Source organism: Lampetra fluviatilis, chromosome 71, assembly GCF_964198595.1.
Source record: "Lampetra fluviatilis chromosome 71, kcLamFluv1.1, whole genome shotgun sequence".
Taxonomy (NCBI): Eukaryota; Metazoa; Chordata; class Hyperoartia; order Petromyzontiformes; family Petromyzontidae; genus Lampetra; species Lampetra fluviatilis.
In genome coordinates, this window is record NC_136345.1 from 2,695,412 (window position 1) to 2,717,447 (window position 22,036).

The window sequence follows — 22,036 nt, forward strand, 5'->3', positions numbered from 1 at the left end:
CTGAGGACACAAACACAGACCACTCATGGTACAGCTAGCACAGTAAACACCCTCCACTCATGGTACAGCTAGCACAGTAAACACCCTCCACCCAGCATGGTACAGCTAGCACAGTAAACACCCTCCACTCACTCATGGTACAGCTAGCACAGTAAACACCCTCCACTCAGCATGGTACAGCTAGCACAGTAAACACCCTCCACTCAGCATGGTACAGCTAGCACAGTAAACACCCTCCACCCACTCATGGTACAGCTAGCACAGTAAACACCCTCCACTCATGGTACAGCTAGCACAGTAAACACCCTCCACTCATGGTACAGCTAGCACAGTAAACACCCTCCACCACTCATGGTACAGCTAGCACAGTAAACACCCTCCACCCACTCATGGTACAGCTAGCACAGTAAACACCCTCCACCACTCATGGTACAGCTAGCACAGTAAACACCCTCCACCCACTCATGGTACAGCTAGCACAGTAAACACCCTCCACCCACTCATGGTACAGCTAGCACAGTAAACACCCTCCACCCACTCATGGTACAGCTAGCACAGTAAACACCCTCCACCCACTCATGGTACAGCTAGCACAGTAAACACCCTCCACTCAGCATGGTACAGCTAGCACAGTAAACACCCTCCACTCAGCATGGTACAGCTAGCACAGTAAACACCCTCCACCCACTCATGGTACAGCTAGCACAGTAAACACCCTCCACTCAGCATGGTACAGCTAGCACAGTAAACACCCACCACCACTCATGGTACAGCTAGCACAGTAAACACCCTCCACTCAGCATGGTACAGCTAGCACAGTAAACACCCACCACCACTCATGGTACAGCTAGCACAGTAAACACCCTCCACTCAGCATGGTACAGCTAGCACAGTAAACACCCTCCACCCACTCATAGTACAGCTAGCACAGTAAACACCCTCCACTCAGCATGGTACAGCTAGCACAGTAAACACCCTCCACCCACTCATGGTACAGCTAGCACAGTAAACACCCTCCACCCACTCATGGTACAGCTAGCACAGTAAACACCCTCCACTCAGCATGGTACAGCTAGCACAGTAAACACCCTCCACCCACTCATGGTACAGCTAGCACAGTAAAAACCCTCCACCCAGCATGGTACAGCTAGCACAGTAAACACTCACCACTCAGCATGGTACAGCTAGCACAGTAAACACCCTCCACTCAGCATGGTACAGCTAGCACAGTAAACACCCTCCACCCACTCATGGTACAGCTAGCACAGTAAACACCCTCCACCCACTCATGGTACAGCTAGCACAGTAAACACCCTCCACTCAAGCATGGTACAGCTAGCACAGTAAACACCCTCCACCCACTCATGGTACAGCTAGCACAGTAAACACCCTCCACTCAAGCATGGTACAGCTAGCACAGTAAACACCCTCCACTCAAGCATGGTACAGCTAGCACAGTAAACACCCTCCACCCACTCATGGTACAGCTAGCACAGTAAACACCCTCCACCCACTCATGGTACAGCTAGCACAGTAAACACCCTCCACTCAGCATGGTACAGCTAGCACAGTAAACACCCTCCACCCACTCATGGTACAGCTAGCACAGTAAACACCCTCCACTCAGCATGGTACAGCTAGCACAGTAAACACCCACCACCACTCATGGTACAGCTAGCACAGTAAACACCCTCCACTCAGCATGGTACAGCTAGCACAGCAAACACCCTCCACTCAGCATGGTACAGCTAGCACAGTAAACACCCTCCACTCAGCATGGTACAGCTAGCACAGTAAACACCCTCCACCCACTCATGGTACAGCTAGCACAGTAAACACCCTCCACCCAGCATGGTACAGCTAGCACAGTAAACACCCTCCACTCACTCATGGTACAGCTAGCACAGTAAACACCCTCCACTCAGCATGGTACAGCTAGCACAGTAAACACCCTCCACTCAGCATGGTACAGCTAGCACAGTAAACACCCTCCACTCAGCATGGTACAGCTAGCACAGTAAACACCCTCCACCCACTCATGGTACAGCTAGCACAGTAAACACCCTCCACCCAGCATGGTACAGCTAGCACAGTAAACACCCTCCACCCACTCATGGTACAGCTAGCACAGTAAACACCCTCCACCCAGCATGGTACAGCTAGCACAGTAAACACCCTCCACTCAGCATGGTACAGCTAGTACAGTAAACACCCTCCACTCAGCATGGTACAGCTAGCACAGTAAACACCCTCCACTCAGCATGGTACAGCTAGCACAGTAAACACCCTCCACTCAGCATGGTACAGCTAGCACAGTAAACACCCTCCACTCAGCATGGTACAGCTAGCACAGTAAACACCCTCCACCCACTCATGGTACAGCTAGCACAGTAAACACCCACCACTCAGCATGGTACAGCTAGCACAGTAAACACCCTCCACTCAGCATGGTACAGCTAGCATAGTAAACACCCTCCACTCAGCATGGTACAGCTAGCACAGTAAACACCCTCCACTCAGCATGGTACAGCTAGCACAGTAAACACCCTCCACTCACTCATGGTACAGCTAGCACAGTAAACAGCCACCACTCAGCATGGTACAGCTAGCACAGTAAACACCCTCCACCCAGCATGGTACAGCTAGCACAGTAAACACCCTCCACTCAGCATGGTACAGCTAGCACAGTAAACACCCTCCACCCACTCATGGTACAGCTAGCACAGTAAACACCCTCCACTCAAGCATGGTACAGCTAGCACAGTAAACACCCTCCACCCACTCATGGTACAGCTAGCACAGTAAACACCCTCCACTCAAGCATGGTACAGCTAGCACAGTAAACACCCTCCACTCAAGCATGGTACAGCTAGCACAGTAAACACCCTCCACCCACTCATGGTACAGCTAGCACAGTAAACACCCTCCACCCACTCATGGTACAGCTAGCACAGTAAACACCCTCCACTCAGCATGGTACAGCTAGCACAGTAAACACCCTCCACCCACTCATGGTACAGCTAGCACAGTAAACACCCTCCACTCAGCATGGTACAGCTAGCACAGTAAACACCCACCACCACTCATGGTACAGCTAGCACAGTAAACACCCTCCACTCAGCATGGTACAGCTAGCACAGCAAACACCCTCCACTCAGCATGGTACAGCTAGCACAGTAAACACCCTCCACTCAGCATGGTACAGCTAGCACAGTAAACACCCTCCACCCACTCATGGTACAGCTAGCACAGTAAACACCCTCCACCCAGCATGGTACAGCTAGCACAGTAAACACCCTCCACTCACTCATGGTACAGCTAGCACAGTAAACACCCTCCACTCAGCATGGTACAGCTAGCACAGTAAACACCCTCCACTCAGCATGGTACAGCTAGCACAGTAAACACCCTCCACTCAGCATGGTACAGCTAGCACAGTAAACACCCTCCACCCACTCATGGTACAGCTAGCACAGTAAACACCCTCCACCCAGCATGGTACAGCTAGCACAGTAAACACCCTCCACCCACTCATGGTACAGCTAGCACAGTAAATACCCTCCACCCAGCATGGTACAGCTAGCACAGTAAACACCCTCCACTCAGCATGGTACAGCTAGTACAGTAAACACCCTCCACTCAGCATGGTACAGCTAGCACAGTAAACACCCTCCACTCAGCATGGTACAGCTAGCACAGTAAACACCCTCCACTCAGCATGGTACAGCTAGCACAGTAAACACCCTCCACTCAGCATGGTACAGCTAGCACAGTAAACACCCTCCACCCACTCATGGTACAGCTAGCACAGTAAACACCCACCACTCAGCATGGTACAGCTAGCACAGTAAACACCCTCCACTCAGCATGGTACAGCTAGCATAGTAAACACCCTCCACTCAGCATGGTACAGCTAGCACAGTAAACACCCTCCACTCAGCATGGTACAGCTAGCACAGTAAACACCCTCCACTCACTCATGGTACAGCTAGCACAGTAAACAGCCACCACTCAGCATGGTACAGCTAGCACAGTAAACACCCTCCACCCAGCATGGTACAGCTAGCACAGTAAACACCCTCCACTCAGCATGGTACAGCTAGCACAGTAAACACCCTCCCCCACTCATGGTACAGCTAGCACAGTAAACACCCTCCACCCACTCATGGTACAGCTAGCACAGTAAACACCCTCCACCCACTCATGGTACAGCTAGCACAGTAAACACCCTCCACCCACTCATGGTACAGCTAGCACAGTAAACACCCTCCACTCAGCATGGTACAGCTAGCACAGTAAACACCCTCCACCCACTCATGGTACAGCTAGCACAGTAAACACCCTCCACCCAGCATGGTACAGCTAGCACAGTAAACACCCTCCACCCACTCATGGTACAGCTACCAGCAGCAACAGCAGCGTTATCACCACCATCACCACTAATCAATAACCACTATCATCACTATCACCACCACTAATCACCACCATCACCACTAATCAATAACCACTATCACCACCACCACTAATCAATAATCACCATCACTACCATCACCACCATCACCACCACTATCACCACCACCACTAATCAATCACCAATATCACGACCATCACCACCACCACTAATCAATCACCAATATCACCACTATCACCACTATCACCACCACCACTATCACCACCACCACCGCCACTACCATCCACTCAACTCACCCCACCACCCACCACCCACTCACCCCACTCAACACCCACTCACCACTCACCCACCACCCAACCACTCACCCACCCACCACCCACCCACCACCCACCCACCACCCACTCACCACCCACTCACCACCCACTCACCATCCACTCACCATCCACCCACCCACCCACCACTCACCACCCACCACCCACCCACCCACCAACCACCCACCATCCACTCACCACCCACTCACCACTCACCCACCATCCACCCACCCACCACTCACCACCCACCACCCACCACCCACCCACCACCCACTCACCACCCACCCACCACTCACTCACTCACCACCCACCCACCACCCACCCACCACCCACCATCCACCACCCACCCACCACCCACTCACCACCCACCCACCACTCACTCACTCACCACCCACCCACCACTCACCCACCCACCACCCACCCACCACCCACCCACCACCCACTCACTCACCACCCACCCACCACCCACTCACTCACCACCCACCCACCACCCACTCACTCACCACCCACCCACCACCCACTCACCACCCACCACCCTCTCACCATCCTCTCACCACCCATCCACCACCCACTCACCCACCACCCACCCACCCACCACCCACCCACCACCCACTCACTCACCACTCACCCACCACCCACTCACCCACCACCCTCTCACCACCCACCCACCACCCTCTCACCACCCACCCACCACCCACTCACCACCCACTCACCACCCACCACCCTCTCACCATCCTCTCACCACCCATCCACCACCCACTCACCCACCACCCACCCACCCACCACCCACCCACCACCCACTCACTCACCACTCACCCACCACCCACCACCCACTCACCCACCACCCTCTCACCACCCACCCACCACCCTCTCACCACCCACCCACCACCCACTCACCACCCACTCACCACCCACTCACCACCCACCACCCTCTCACCATCCTCTCACCACCCATCCACCACCCACTCACCCACCACCCACTCACCCACCACCCTCTCACCACCCACCCACCACCCTCTCACCACCCACCCACCACCCACTCACCACCCACTCACCACCCACTCACCACCCACTCACCCACCCACTCACCCACCCACTCACCCACCCCCCACCCACTCACCCACCCCCCACTCACCACCCACTCACTCACCACCCACTCACCACCCACTCACTCACCACCCACTCACCACCCACCACACTCACTCACCACCCACTCACCACACTCACTCACCACCCACTCACCACCCACTCACCACCCACCCACCACCCACCCACCACCCACCCACCACCCACCCACCACCCTCTCACCATCCTCTCACCACCCATCCACCACCCACTCACCCACCACCCACCCACCACCCACTCACCCACCACCCACTCACCCACCACCCACTCACCACCCACCCACCCACCCACTCACCCACCACTCACCCACCACTCACCACCCTCTCACGTTACCTGTGCGTTCTGTCTCAGCCTGCGATGAACAAGAGCTGTGGGTGAGTGACACGGGGGGGGGGGGGAGGGGGGGTGGACACAGAGGGGGGGGGGGGTGGACACGGGGGGGGTGGACGTACGGGCGAGCGAGTGAGTGAATCGTCCAGAATGCACACCGCCTGCACAACCAATCAGCCCCAGGGTTGACCTGGCAGAGACAAAGGCGGCCGGGCGTGGTGCTGGCCACCCAGCCCTCCCTCTGTGTGAGCGAGTGCCTGGGTGGGTGAGTGGCTGGGTGGGTGAGTGCCTGGGTGGGTGAGTGGCTGGGTGAGTGAGTGGCTGGGTGAGTGAGTGAGTGGCTGGGTGAGTGAGTGGCTGGGTGGGTGAGTGGCTGGGTGAGTGAGTGAGTGGCTGGGCGAGTGAGTGGCTTGGTGGGTGAGTGAGCGGCTGGGTGGGTGAGTGAGTGGCTGGGTGGGTGAGTGGCTGGGTGAGTGAGTGGGTGGGTGAGCGAGTGGCTGTCTGTTACAGGCTACACGGGGGATCTTTGTCTGAGTGGGTGGGTGGGTGGGTGAGTGGGTGGGTGAGTGAGTGGCTGAGTGGGCGAGTGAGTGGCTGAGTGAGTGAGTGGCTGGGTGGGTGAGCGAGTGCCTGGGTGGGTGAGTGAGTGGCTGGGCGAGTGAGTGGCTGAGTGAGCGAGTGGCTGGGTGGGTGAGTGAGTGAGTGGCTCGGTGGGTGAGTGAGTGGCTGAGTGAGTGAATGAGTGGCTGGGTGAGTGGCTGGGTGGGTGAGTGAGTGGCTGAGTGAGTGAGTGTCTGTGTGGAGGAGAGACAAAGGCGGCCGGGCGTGGTGCTGGCCACCCACCCCTCCCTCTGTGTGTGCCACAGTGCCGGTAGCCTCCATAGGTGCTGCTGCTACTCGCTACTAACAGCACTTGCCCCTACAGCCTGTTACAGGCTACACAGGGGAGCTTTGTCTGAGTGGGTGGGTGAGTGGGTGGGTGAGTGGCTGGGTGGGCGAGTGAGTGGCTGAGTGAGTGAGTGACTGAGTGAGTGAGTGGCTGGGTGGGCGAGTGAGTGGCTGAGTGAGTGAGTGGCTGGGTGGGTGAGTGAGTGAGTGGCTGAGTGAGTGAGTGGCTGGGTGGGCGAGTGAGTGGCTGAGTGAGTGAGTGACTGAGTGAGTGAGTGGCTGGGTGGGCGAGTGAGTGGCTGAGTGAGTGAGTGGCTGGGTGGGTGAGTGAGTGAGTGGCTGAGTGAGTGAGTGGCTGGGTGGACGAGTGAGTGGCTGAGTGAGTGAGTGGCTGGGTGAGTGAGTGGGTGGGCGGGTGAGTGGGTGGGTGAGTGTCTGTGTGGAGGAGAGACAAAGGCGGCCGGGCGTGGTGCTGGCCACCCACCCTCCCTCTGTGTGTGCCACAGTGCCGGTAGCCTCCATAGGCGCTGCTGCTACTCGCTACTAACAGCACTTGCCTCTACAGCCTGTTACAGGCTACACGGGGGAGTTTTGTCTGTGTGAGTGGGTGGGTGGGTGAGTGGCTGGGAGATTGAGTGGCTGGGCGAGTGAGTGGCTGGGTGGGTGAGCGAGTGCCTGGGTGGGTGAGTGAGTGGCTGGGCGAGTGAGTGGCTGGGTGGGTGAGCGAGTGCCTGGGTGGGTGAGTGAGTGGCTGGGCAAGTGAGTGGCTGAGCGAGTGGCTGGGCGAGTGAGTGGCTGGGTGGGCGAGTGAGTGGCTGGGTGAGTGAGTGGCTGGGCGAGTGAGTGGCTGGGTGGGTGAGTGAGTGGCTGGGCGAGTGAGTGGCTGGGTGGGCGAGTGAGTGGCTGGGTGAGTGAGTGAGTGAGTGGCTGGGCGAGTGAGTGGCTGGGTGGGTGAGTGAGTGGCTGGACGAGTGAGTGGCTGGGCAAGTGAGTGGCTGAGTGAGTGCCTGGGTGGGTGAGTGAGTGGCTGGGTGGGCGAGTGAGTGGCTGGGTGAGTGAGTGAGTGGGTAGGTGAGCGAGTGCCTGGGTGAGTGAGTGAGTGGCTGGGCGAGTGAGTGGCTGGGTGGGCGAGTGAGTGGCTGTGTGGAGGAGAGACAAAGGCGGCCGGGCGTGGTGCTGGCCACCCACCCCTCTGTGTGTGCCACAGTGCCGGTAGCCTCCATAGGTTCTGCTGCTACTCGCTACTAACAGCACTTGCCCCTACAGCCTGTTACAGGCTACACGGAGGATCTTTGTCTTTGCACCAGGGAGTAATTCTATAGGCTGTGTCCGTGGTATAGATGGTCTGCGAGTAGCACAGGCTGTGTGTGCATGTGGGTACAGTAACGGCTGTGTGTGTGTGTGTGTACCTGTGTGTGTGTGTGCGTGTGTGGGGTGAAAAACAACCCCCTACCTCCTCGCGGTGCCGGACGGGCAACTCTGTCGTGGGCAGTGCCGTGGGGGGGGAGGGCCAATTCCGATTGGCCTCTCCCCTCATGGCGTCTGTGACCACCACAGCGGCCAAAAGGGGGCTCTGGACGGGTGCGAGGGGCTGGTAACCCCTCCACCTTCAATTAATGACCACTAAGCCACAACGGAATTTTTTTTATTAAATGAATAAGTTTGTGCCGGAGGCCCCGGGGGGGACAGGCGTCTATGACGTCTCCTGGCCAAACCCCATCTGGCGGAGCCAGGAGATTGAATCTTCACCCTCGGGGCTCCTCCAGAAACAACAAAAAGCCACTTCGTGTGGCCACGTGGAATGTTCGAACGCTCACTGCGGAGGAGAGGCTGCCACTCCTCTGTCGGGAGCTGGACCGGTACCGCCTGGATCTCTGTGGCATTCAGGAGGTCCGGTGGACCGGCTCTGGCTCCTGTCACCATGAGGGGTGGACAGTCCTCTACTCGGGGCAGGAGACTGCCAAACAACAGGGTGTGGCTCTTCTTCTGAACAAAGGAATGAAGGGGGCGTGGGAGCGTGGCGGTGCGGTGTGGGAAGCTGTAAGCCCCAGGCTACTTTGGGCTCACCTTCCCATCAACCAGAGGCGAGGAGTGGTGGTCGTGGTTACTTATGCCCCCACCGAAGACGAACATCCGTGGAGGGATGCAGGCAAGGCCGATGAGTCAGATGCCTTCTATGACCTCCTGTCAAAGGTGCTGGCTAAAGTGGCCCCTCGGGATAGAGTCATCCTGTTGGGTGACGTCAATGCCCGAGTTGGTCATGATGCTGGCACCTGGTCTGTAGTGATTGAAAGGCATGGGCCAGATCAGCTCAGTAACAACGGTAGGAGGCTGCTAGACTTCTGTGCAGCCCATGGGCTTGTAATTACCATGACCTATGACCTCCTGTCACAGGTGCTGGCTAAAGTAGAGTCATCGTGATGGGTCACTCTCGGCCACCGGTCATTCCCTCCCTTCTCTACGCTTGTGAAACGTGGACCCCCCTAATGGAGCATCTTCGCTGGTTAGAAATATTTAGGCTGGCCTGCCTACGATCCATCCTGGGTTTAACCCGCAGGCTGGATTGTGTGAGGAGCTCACAAATCCTTGAAAGATCTGGACAAACTCCCATTGGTGAGCTCCTCCGGCAGGCAAGGCTGCATTGGCTGGGTCATGTAGCCCGCATGCCCAGCCACCGCATGCCTAAACAGCTTTTATTCGGCCGGATCGAAGAGGCTAAACGGGCGCGGCACGGGCTAGAGAAGAGATGGAGTGATGTGGTACAGGAGGACGTGGAGCTGAGTGGACTTGCCGATGACTGGTACCAGCGGTGTCAAGATCGGCCTCAGTGGAGGAGGCTCGTGAAGGACGCTACTGGGCAGTTGGAGGCAGTCGCCCTCCAACAACAACGGAGGGCGGAGGAGCGACGCTCACAACAACGAGCGGAGCGCCGGGTGGCTAAAGCACAGCAAGTTGGTACAGTAGGGGGCACAAGTGGTGCATCAGCCACTCGTCTCAGTCAGTCGACCCGTGGCACCTGCTGGGTCTGCCCCGTGACCTCCTGCCAGCGGGCGTTCGACACTTCACGTGGCAGCCTCAAGGTGCACATGGCCTGGCACAAGCGTCGTGGTGACGTCACCGCCACTTAGTGGCGAATGGCGGTTGTTGTTGTGTGTGTGTGTCTACGTGTATGAGTGTGTGTGGGGGTGAGTGTGTGTGAGTGTGAGTGTGTGAGTGTGTGTGCGAGTGTGTGTGTGTGTGTGTGTTCGTGTGTCTGTGTGTCTGTGTGTGTGTGTGTGGCCTCAAGGTGCACATGGCCTGGCACAAGCGTCGTGGTGACGTCACCGCCACTTAGTGGCGAACGGCGGTTGTTGTTGTTGTTGTTGGAGTGGTGGCGCAGCGATTAGCAAACTGCGTAACGAACCCGGCAGAGGTCAGAGTTCGATTCCCGCTCACAGCCACCAACACCAGCAGTGACGATCATCTGAATTGGTCCTTGGCCTCCCCTAGGTCGACTCAGCCTCAAATTAATTACCTGGTGCGGTGGTGGTGGTGGTGGTGTAGTAAACATCGCCACTGGGGGAGACAAAGGCGGCCGGGCGTGGTGGTGCTGGCCACCCACCCCCTCTGTGCGTGCCACATACAGGCAGTTCTGCGACCCACTACTGAAAGCACCTGCCCCAAACGTCTGCCGAGGCTGTACGGGGGATCTTTGTCTGTATCTCTCTCACTGCGCGTGTCACCGCTTGCATAGCTCCTTGGAACAGAGTGGACGAGTTTCCCTACCTGAGCATTGTGCTCATGATGACCGGTTAGGCAGCAGAGGGCTCGCACACCCGGGTGGCATTATCTTTTCATCGGCTGCGTAACGCTACGCGGAAGCTACCCGTGGTCCGTCGCTGCACACACGAAGCTTCCGTTGTTTTGTTTAAACTGCAGGTCGTCCCCGACTTGCGATATTTCGATCTTGCGACGACGATCTTGCGACAAAATTGAAAAGCATTTCACATTTCGCGCGGCAGGCAAACGCAGCAGCGTACGAGGCAAAGGTCGCAACCGGGTACCCGATACCCGTACCCTACCCGATACCCGTACCCTACCTGATACCCGTACCCTACCCATACCCGATACCCGTACCCTACCCATACCCGATACCCGTACCCTACCCATACCCGATACCCGTACCCTACCCGATACCCGTACCCTACCCGATACCCGTACCCGTACCCTACCCGATACCCGTACCCTACCCGATACCCGGCTACCCGTACCCTACCCGATACCCGGCTACCCGTACCCGATACCCGTACCCTACCCGATACCCGTACCCTACCCGATACCCGGCTACCCGTACCCTACCCGATACCCGTACCCTACCCATACCCGGCTACCCGTACCCTACCCGATACCCGTACCCTACCCGATACCCGGCTACCCGTACCCATACCCGATACCCGTACCCTACCCGATACCCGTACCCTACCCGATACCCGTACCCTACCCGATACCCGGCTACCCGTACCCTACCCGATACCCGTACCCTACCCGATACCCAGCTACCCGTACCCTACCCGATACCCGTACCCTACCCGATACCCGGCTACCCGTACCCTACCCGATACCCGTACCCTACCCGATACCCGGCTACCCGTACCCTACCCGATACCCGGCTACCCGTACCCATACCCGATACCCGTACCCTACCCGATACCCGGCTACCCGTACCCTACCCGGCTACCCGTACCCTACCCGATACCCGTACCCTACCCGATACCCGGCTACCCGTACCCATACCCGATACCCGTACCCTACCCGATACCCGTACCCTACCCGATACCCTACCCGATACCCGTACCCTACTACCCGTACCCGGCAGGGTACGGGTACTGATACCCGTTTGCGACCCTGGTGCGGCCGGGTACGGGTAGGCCGTGAGTCACTGGTGAGTCACCGTTTGTCACTCATTTCGGGTAGGGTACGGGTAGGGAACGGCTACCCGTACCCGGCTGGGTACGGGTACCGGTTTGCGACCCTGGTGCGACCGGGTACGGGTACGGGTAAGGAATCAAAACCTGTTTGCGACCTCTGGTACGAGGTACGATGCTGAAAGGTTTGGACGCTGCCGGGATGAACTGAACGCATCTCCCGCCTTGTGTGTCGATGCCTCTCACTCGCACCAGCGGTCGACGGGGTTAAGTTGCCACGGTGTTAGCTCGTGTATTTGTTTTCTGTGTTTCAGAATCTTGGTGAGCGCAGTGCAATATGATACGTTGCGATACGTTCGATGCATGTGTGATACGTAGCTTTAGAGATTTCATCTGAGGGTTACCACGTTACGATACGTTCAATGCATGTTAGAATGTTTTTTTTTATAGCAGATAGGATTGTTTTCCTGAAAAAACTTTCTATTAAATTGCAGTTCATATAGGTAGGCTAAGAATTTACCTTGGTTTTTACTTTACATTTGACTGTGCAATACAGTATTGTAATTAATACATACACACAGTATATAGTAATTGTTTTTTTACCCTTTTATCTGGCAACAAAACTGACACCTTTTTTTGCAAGGAGTCATGTTTGCATAGACCACAATACCTGCAGTCGTAATGCAAACAAACCTGCAGTCGTAATGCAAACAAAAAACACAACTCTGATAATATATGCACTGTCCTTGAAGTTGATTGGTCCACACCCGAGACAGCTTTCCTTAGAGCCTAGTCTCACATGGTCCTTGAAGTTGATTGGTCCACACCCGAGACAGCTTTCCTTAGAGCCTAGTCTCACATGGTCCTTGAAGTTGATTGGTCCACACCCGAGACAGCTTTCCTTAGAGCCTAGTCTCACATGGTCCTTGAAGTTGATTGGTCCACACCCGAGACAGCTTTCCTTAGAGCCTAGTCTCACATGGTCCTTGAAGTTGATTGGTCCACACCCGAGACAGCTTTCCTTAGAGCCTAGTCTCACATGGTCCTTGAAGTTGATTGGTCCACACCCGAGACAGCTTTCCTTAGAGCCTAGTCTCACATGGTCCTTGAAGTTGATTGGTCCACACCCGAGACAGCTTTCCTTAGAGCCTAGTCTCACATGGTCCTTGAAGTTGATTGGTCCACACCCGAGACAGCTTTCCTTAGAGCCTAGTCTCACATGGTCCTTGAAGTTGATTGGTCCACACCCGAGACAGCTTTCCTTAGAGCCTAGTCTCACATGGTCCTTGAAGTTGATTGGTCCACACCCGAGACAGCTTTCCTTAGAGCCTAGTCTCACATGGTCCTTGAAGTTGATTGGTCCACACCCGAGACAGCTTTCCTTAGAGCCTAGTCTCACATGGTGTTGGACCAGATGACGCCAAAAGGCGCACAACTCAAAGACAATGCACCATCAGAGTATGAGAGCTCGGGGTGAAGCATTTACACCATTGGTACCTCATTTGCCAGAAGAAAAATATGATAATTGTTTTTTTACCCTTCTATCTGGCAACAAAACTGACACCTTTTTTTGCAAGGAATCATGTTTGCATAGACCACAATACCTGCAGTCATAATGCAAACAAAAAACATAACTCTGATAATGTATGTGCACTGTCCTTGACATTATCAGAGTTGTGTGTTTTGTTTGCATTACGACTGCAGGTATTGTGGTCTATGCAAACATGACTCCTCGTAAAAAAAGGTGTCAGTTTTGTTGCCAGATAGAAGGGTAAAAAAACAATTAGCATATTTTTTACTGGCAATTGAGGTTCCAATGGTGTCAACACAGTATATAGTTTATACAGTACGCTACTGTAAATTGCTCGGTTTTGCTAAATTATCACCATTCTTTTAGACTCCTGGGAAGGTTATAGGCCATTTTTGACTTACGATATTTTCCACTAACGATGGGGGTGGTAGTAACGCATCCCCATCGTAAGTCGAGGACTGCCTGTGTTTGTTTTACGTTACGTGGTGAGCGCAAGTCAAGGCCACTGAACTTCCGTGTAGCATGATAATTGGTTCTTTACCCTTCTATCTGGCAACAAAACTGACACCTTTTTTTACAAGGAGTCATGTTTGCATAGACCACAATACCTGCAGTCGTAATGCAAACAAAAAACACAACTCTGATAATGTATGTGCACTGTCCTCGAAGTTGATTGGTCCACACCCGAGACAGCTTTCCTTAGAGCCTAGTCTCACATGGCCCTTGAAGTTGATTGGTCCACACCCGAGACAGCTTTCCTTAGAGCCTAGTCTCACATGGTCCTTGAAGTTGATTGGTCCACACCCGAGACAGCTTTCCTTAGAGCCTAGTCTCACATGGTCCTTGAAGTTGATTGGTCCACACCCGAGACAGCTTTCCTTAGAGCCTAGTCTCACATGGTCCTTGAAGTTGATTGGTCCACACCCGAGACAGCTTTCCTTAGAGCCTAGTCTCACATGGTCCTTGAAGTTGATTGGTCCACACCCGAGACAGCTTTCCTTAGAGCCTAGTCTCACATGGTCCTTGAAGTTGATTGGTCCACACCCGAGACAGCTTTCCTTAGAGCCTAGTCTCACATGGTCCTTGAAGTTGATTGGTCCACACCCGAGACAGCTTTCCTTAGAGCCTAGTCTCACATGGTCCTTGAAGTTGATTGGTCCACACCCGAGACAGCTTTCCTTAGAGCCTAGTCTCACATGGTCCTTGAAGTTGATTGGTCCACACCCGAGACAGCTTTCCTTAGAGCCTAGTCTCACATGGTCCTTGAAGTTGATTGGTCCACACCCGAGACAGCTTTCCTTAGAGCCTAGTCTCACATGGTCCTTGAAGTTGATTGGTCCACACCCGAGACAGCTTTCCTTAGAGCCTAGTCTCACATGGTCCTTGAAGTTGATTGGTCCACACCCGAGACAGCTTTCCTTAGAGCCTAGTCTCACATGGTCCTTGAAGTTGATTGGTCCACACCCGAGACAGCTTTCCTTAGAGCCTAGTCTCACATGGTCCTTGAAGTTGATTGGTCCACACCGGAGACAGCTTTCCTTAGAGCCTAGTCTCACATGGTCCTTGAAGTTGATTGGTCCACACCCGAGACAGCTTTCCTTAGAGCCCAGTCTCCATTGGTGTTGGACCAGATGACGCCAAAAGGCGCACAACTCAAAGACAATGCACCATCAGAGTATGAGAGCTCGGGGTGAAGCATGTATGGTGTAAATGCTTACCCTGAGCTCTCATACTCTTTTACTGGCAAATGAGGTTCCAATGGTGCCGTGTAGCACTTTCTCATAAGCAATCTGGACCTCTCAGATTACACTGGTCAACAACAACAACAAAATCTGGCCTGGACTTTTGCAGCTGTTTTAAATTAATTTCAGGGTGCTGATTTGGAATCCTCATCACACAAAGACCCATAGACGCACCACACAGACAGCCATAGACTAATCAACATGAAGGTCCTTAACGATTGTGAGCAGAGACTCGAAGAACAACCCAGAGCACTGGTGCGGCCGGCTACGGGTACGGGTAGGCCGTGAGTCACTGGTGAGTCACCGTTTGTCACTCATTTCGGGTAGGGTACGGGTAGGGTACGGGTAGGGTACGGGTACGGGTAGGGTACGGGTCGGGTACGGGTAGGGTACGGGTAGGGTACGGGTAGGGTACGGGTAGGGTACGGGTAGCGTACGGGTAGGGTAGGGTACGGGTAGGGTACGGGTAGCGTACGGGTAGCGTACGGGTACGGGTAGGGTACGGGTAGTGTACGGGTACGGGTAGGGTACGGGTAGGGTACGGGTAGTGTACGGGTAGTGTACGGGTAGGGTACGGGTAGCGTACGGGTAGCGTACGGGTAGCGTACGGGTAGGGTACGGGTAGGGTACGGGTAGGGTACGGGTAGGGTACGGGTAGCGTACGGGTAGCGTACGGGTAGCGTACGGGTAGCGTACGGGTACGGGTAGGGTACGGGTAGGGTACGGGTAGCGTACGGGTAGGGTACGGGTAGGGTACGGGTAGGGTACGGGTAGGGTACGGGTAGGGTACGGGTAGGGTACGGCTACCCGTTTGCGACCCTGGTGCGGCAGGGTACGGGTAAGGAATCAAAACCGTTTGCGACCTCTGCCGTGTGGACATTCATAGCAGCAGCCGAACACTCGAAATGTGTGACGTGGGTTCTAAATGCGCGGGGGAAACACGGAGGGTCCGGGAGAAAAATTCCACGCGACCACCACAGGGAGAGAGAGAGAGACGCAGACTCCAAATATACAGCAACATCAGGGTCGGGATGGAACCCACGACCTCCTGTAGACCAGGCGAGGTAGTCAACATCTCTTGGTGCCAAATATACAGCAGCAGGCGTCGTCAGGGTCGGGATCGAACCCACGACCTCCTGTATACCAGGCGAGGTAGTCAACATCTCACAGTGTCACGGGATAGAACCCACGACCTCCTGTAGACCAGGCGAGGTAGTCAACATCTCTCGGTGCCAAATATACAGCGGTAGGCATCGTCAGGGTCAGGATCGAACCCACGACCTCCTGCGTACCAGGCGAGGTAGTCAACATCTCTTGGTGCCAAATATACAGCAGCAGGCGTCGTCAGGGTCGGGATCGAACCCACGACCTCCTGCGTACCAGGTGAGGTAGTTAACATCTCCCAGCCACGGTGAGGTCACAGTCAATGCCCTCCCTTCTCTACGCTTGGAGCCCCCTCGAATGGAATATGTGCGCGCTGGTTAGGAACATTCAGGCTGGCCCTGCCTACGATGCATTCTGGGTTTAACCTGCAGGCCGGACTCCATGGTGAGGAGCTCATAAATCATTCAGAGATGTTTGTGCTGTAAACACATTCCCATCGGCGAGCTCCTCCGGCGGGTGAGGCTGCGTTGGCTGAGTCATGGAGCTTGGCATGCCTAGCCACCGCTTGCCCAAACAGCTTCTGTTTGGGCGGAGAGAGGGGGCTAAACGGGCGCAGAGATGGAGTTGATGGGTGGGTGCGTGGGTGAGTGAGTGGGTGAGTGAGTGGGTGGATGGGTGGGTGGGTGAGTGAATGGATGGGTGGGTGGGTGAGTGGATGGGTGAGTGCGTAGGTGAGTGAGTGAGTGGGTGGGGGAGTGGGTGAGTGAGTGGATGGGTGGGTGGGTGAGTGAGTGGATGGGTGGGTGGGTGAGTGGCTGGGTGAGTGAGTGGCTGGGTGAGTGAGTGGATGGGTGGGTGCATGGGTAGATGGGTGGGTGGGTGGGTGAGTGGATGGATGGGTGGGTGCGTGGGTAGATGGGTGGGTGGGTGAGTGGATGGATGGGTGGGTTAGTGAGTGGGTGGATGCGTGGGTAGATGGGTGGGTGGGTGGGTGAGTGGATGGATGGGTGAGTGGATGGGTGGGTGAGTGGATGGGTGGGTGAGTGGATGGATGGGTGGGTGGGTGAGTGAGTGGGTGGATGCGTGGGTAGATGGGTGGGTGAGTGGGTGGGTGAGTGGATGGATGGGTGAGTGGATGGGTGGGTGAGTGGCTGGATGGATGAATGGCTGGAGAAGAGATGGAGTTGATGGGTGCGTGGGTGAGTGAGTGGGTAGGTGGATGGGTGGGTGAGTGGGTAGATGGGTGGGTGGGTGAGTGGATGGATGGGTGGGTGAGTGAGTGAGTGAGTGAGCGAGTGGGTGAGCGAGTGGGTGAGCGAGTGGGTGAGCGAGTGGGTGAGCGAGTGGGTGAGCGAGTGGGTGAGCGAGTGGGTGAGCGAGTGGGTGAGCGAGTGGGTGAGCGAGTGGGTGAGCGAGTGGGTGAGCGAGTGGGGTGAGCGAGTGGGTGAGCGAGTGGGTGAGCGAGTGGGTGAGCGAGTGGGTGAGCGAGTGGGTGAGCGAGTGGGTGAGCGAGTGGGTGAGCGAGTGGGTGAGCGAGTGGTGTGAGCGAGTGGGTAGGTGAATGGATGGGTGGGTGAGTGAGTGGAAGGGTGGGTGGGTGAGTGGATGGGTGAGTGGATGGGTGAGTGGATGGGTGAGTGGGTGAGTGAGTTGATGGGTGGGTGAGTGAGTGGATGGGTGGGTGGGTGAGTGGATGGGTGAGTGGGTGAGTGAGTGGATGGGTGGGTGAGTGAGTGGATGGGTGGGTGAGTGGATGGGTGAGTGGGTGAGTGAGTGGATGGGTGGGTGAGTGAGTGGATGGGTGAGTGAGTGGATGGATGAGTGGGTGAGTGAATGGATGGGTGAGTGAGTGGATAGGTGAATGGATGGGTGCGCGAGGCGGTGGGTGGGTGTATTGTTATTCTTTGGGTCTTTCGGTAAAGTCACGTAAATAGTTTCAAAGAAAATACCAAAAAACGACGACCCTGAATACGACCGCTTGTGTTGCGATCGAAACGTCGTAGTTTTTTTGTTCTTTTCTTCGAACCCATCTCCGTGACTTTACCCAAAGACCCAAAGAATAACAATCCCCGCAGTCACACAAGCTTCAAGTCGTGGCGTGTGTTGTTGTTGTTGTCGTTGTAACCTCATCATCCACACAACCCACGCGTCTCCCCTCCAGCATCTCCATCCCTTGCGAGACTCCCACCCCCCCTCCCCAACATCTCCCTCTCCTCAGCCGTGTCCCACCCCCCCCCCCGGGCGTGTCCCACCCCCCCCCCCCGGGCGTGTCCCACCCCCCCCCACGCGTCTCCCCCCCCACCCACGCGTCTCCCCCACCCCCCACCCCACCCACCACCCCCCCACCCCTCACCCCCCACCCCTTCCCCCCCACCCACCCCTTCCCCCCCACCCCCCACCCCTCCCTCCTCACCCCCCCACCCCCACCCCCCCCACCCCCCCCACCTCATCTCCTGTGTCTGTGCGTCGTCGTGGCTGAGATCCTCCTCCACGCTGTAGTCCAGGATGGAGCCGACTCCGTGCCGGGCGTGGGCCCTCACCGTGGGCCGGATGGCCACGCGGTCCTCCCCCCCCACGAACTGGCCATAGACCGTGGCCTTCATGAGGGCCGCAAACAGGCGAGGGCCCAGGAGGCGCTCGGCCCAGCGCAGGATCTGGGGACGCGGCGCGAGACGGCGGTAGGCAGCGGACACGGTCGACGCACGAGGCAACAACGTCAACAACGTCAACAACGTCAACAACAACAACACCCACTCACCACCCACTCACCCACCCACCCACTCACCCACTCACTCACCCACCCACTCACTCACTCACCCACCCACTCGCCCACCCCACCCTCACCCACTCACTCACCCACCCACACACCCACCCACTCACCCACACACCCACTCACCCACTCACTCACCAACCCACTTGTTCACCCACTCACCCACCCACTCACCCAACCACTTGTTCACCCACTCAACCACCCACTCACCCACCCACCCACCCACCCACCCACCCACTCACCCACCCACCCACTCACTCACCCACTCACCCACCCACCCACCCACTCACTCACCCACCCACCCACCCATCCACACACCCACCCACCCACCCACTCACCCACCAACCCACCAACCCACCAACCCACCCACTCACCCACCCACCCACACACCCACTCACTCACCAACCCACTTGTTCACCCACTCACCCACCCACTCACCCAACCACTTGTTCACCCACTCAACCACCCACTCACCCACCCACCCACCCACTGACCCACCCACTCACCCACCCACCCACTCACCCACCCACTCACTCACCCACCCACCCACTCACCCACCCACCTCCTTGTTGTGGTCCACCAGCAGGTCAATGGAACACAGGCTGTAGACTAGGAAGGCCCGCAGTAGCTGCCCGCTGCTCTTGCTGCGGAAGGCCACCAGTGTGTCTCCAAAGTCCGGCACCGCCCCGCTGGGGGGGGGGCAGGTCCCCGCTGGGGGGGGGCAGGTCCCCGCTGGGGGGGGGCAGGTCCCCGCTGGGGGGGGGCAGGTCCCCGCTGGGGGGGGGCAGGTCCCCGCTGGGGGGGGGGGCTGCCCCGGTGAGGGGGGGGGCCGCCCCGGGGGGGGGGGGCCACCTGAGAGGTGGCCGAGCGGTGAGGGGGGCGGGAGGCCGTGAGACCCACGCGGCGGAGGCAACGGCCCAGAGACCCGCGGAGGAGAGACATGGGGAGACCTGAGGTGGGGAGAGGGTGGGGGGGTGAGAAGGGTGGGGGGTGGGGGGGGTGAGAAGGTGGGAGGGGGTGAGAGGGTGGGGGGGGGTGAGAGGGTGAGGGGGGTGAGAGGGTGGGGGGTGAGTGGGTGGGTGAGTGTGTGAACAAGTGGTTTGGTAAGTGGATGGGTGAGTGGTTGAGTGAGTGAACAAGTGGTTGGGTGGGTGGGTGGATGGTTGGGTGGGTGAGTGGATGGGTGAGTGGATAGGTGAGTGGTTGAGTGAGTGAACAAGTGGTTGGGTGAGTGGGTGAGTGGTTGGGTGGGTGGGAGGATGGGGGGGGGGGTGAGTGGGGTGGGTGTGTGTGTGAATAAGTGGTTGGGTGAGTGGATGGGTGAGTGGTTGAGTGAGCGAACAAGTGGTTGGGTGGGTGGCTGAGTTTGATGGGTAAGTGGTTGGGTGGGTGGGTGGATGGGTGGGTGGGTGGATGGGTGAGTGGATGGGTGAGTGGATGGGTGAGTGGATGGGTGAGTGGTTGAGTGAGTGAACAAGTGGTTGAGTGGGTGGGTGAGTTTGATGGGTGGGAGGGTGGGGGGGTGTGTGTGTGAACAAGTGGTTGGGTGAGTGGATGGGTGAGTGGTTGAGTGAGTGAACAAGTGGTTGGGTGGGTGGGTGAGTGGATGCGTGGGTGGGTGAGTGAGTGGTTGAGTGAGTGAACAAGTGGTTGGGTGGGTGGGTGAGTGGATGCGTGGGTGGGTGAGTGAGTGGTTGAGTGAGTGAACAAGTGGTTGGGTGAGTGGTTGGGTGGGTGAGTGGATGGGTGGGTGGGTGAGTGGATGGGTGGGTGGGTGAGTGGATGGGTGGGTGGGTGGGTGAGTGGATGGGTGGGTGGGTGAGTGGATGGGTGGGTGGGTGAGTGGATGGGTGGGTGGGTGAGTGGATGGGTGAGTGGTTGAGTGAGTGGTTGAGTGAGTGAACAAGTGGTTGGGTGAGTGGTTGGGTGGGTGGGTGGGTGAGTGGTTGGGTGAGTGGTTGAGTGGATGGGTAAGTGGTTGAGTGAGTGGTTGAGTGAGTAAACAAGTGGTTGGGTGAGTGGTTGGGTGGGGTGAACAAGTGGTTGGGTGAGTGGTTGGGTGGGTGGTTGAGTGGATGGTTGGGTGGATGGGTGAGTGGATGGGTGAGTGGTTGAGTGAGTGAACAAGTGGTTGGGTGAGTGGTTGGGTGGGTGAGTGGATGGGTGAGTGGGTGGGTGAGTGAACAAGTGGTTGGGTGAATGGTTGCGTGGGTGAGTGGATGGGTGAGTGGGTGGGTGAGTGAACAAGTGGTTGGGTGAGTGGATGGGTGAGTGGTTGAGTGAGTGAACAAGTGGTTGGGTGAGTGGTTGGGTGGGTGAGTGGATGGTTGAGTGGTTGGGTGGGTGGGTGAGTAAATGGGTGAGTGGTTGAGTGGGTGAACAAGTGGTTGGGTGAGTGGGTGGGTGAGTGGTTGGGTGAGTGGGTGAGTGGTTGGGCGAGTGGTTGGGTGAGTGGGTGAGTGGTTGGGTGAGTGGTTGGGTGAGTGGTTGGGTGGGTGAGTGGATGGGTGAGTGGTTGAGTGGGTGAGTAGTGAAGATTCTCTGAACCGATCCTGGGCATCCCCTAGGTCGACTCAGCCTCAACTGAGTAGCTGGTGTAGCGGTGTGTAGTAAACATCGCCACTGGGGAGACAAAGGCGGCCGGGCGTGGTGCTGGCCACCCACCCCCTCGTGTGCCACAGTGCCAGCTTTTTTTGGCAGCACTGCTACTCGCTACAGACAGCCTGTTACAGGATGGGTAAGTGGGTAGGTGAGTGGATGGGTGGGTGAGTGGGTGGGTGGGTGAGTGAGTGGGTGAGTAAGTGGGTGGGTGAGTGAGTAAGTGGGTGGGTGAGTGAGTGGGTGGTTGAGTGGATGGGTGGGTGAGTGAGTGGGTGAGTAAGTGGGTGGGTGAGTGAGTAAGTGGGTGGGTGAGTGAGTG

At 56.8% G+C, this 22,036-nt stretch overlaps 1 protein-coding gene across 1 annotated transcript in view; it reads right to left on the reverse strand.

The window, feature by feature from the left end:
- PRODH (proline dehydrogenase 1) overlaps positions 1-19,807 on the reverse strand; it is a 71,165-nt gene extending 51,358 nt beyond the window's left edge. The window contains exons 1-3 of the mRNA XM_078883563.1: positions 19,679-19,807; positions 18,792-19,000; positions 6,181-6,215 (exon numbers count right to left, since the gene is read on the reverse strand). Coding sequence (XP_078739689.1) covers positions 6,181-6,215; positions 18,792-18,949 — 193 coding nt within the window. The 5' untranslated portion in view covers positions 18,950-19,000; positions 19,679-19,807. The remainder of the gene's footprint in view (positions 1-6,180; positions 6,216-18,791; positions 19,001-19,678) is intronic.
- Positions 19,808-22,036: the final 2,229 nt, after the last annotated feature.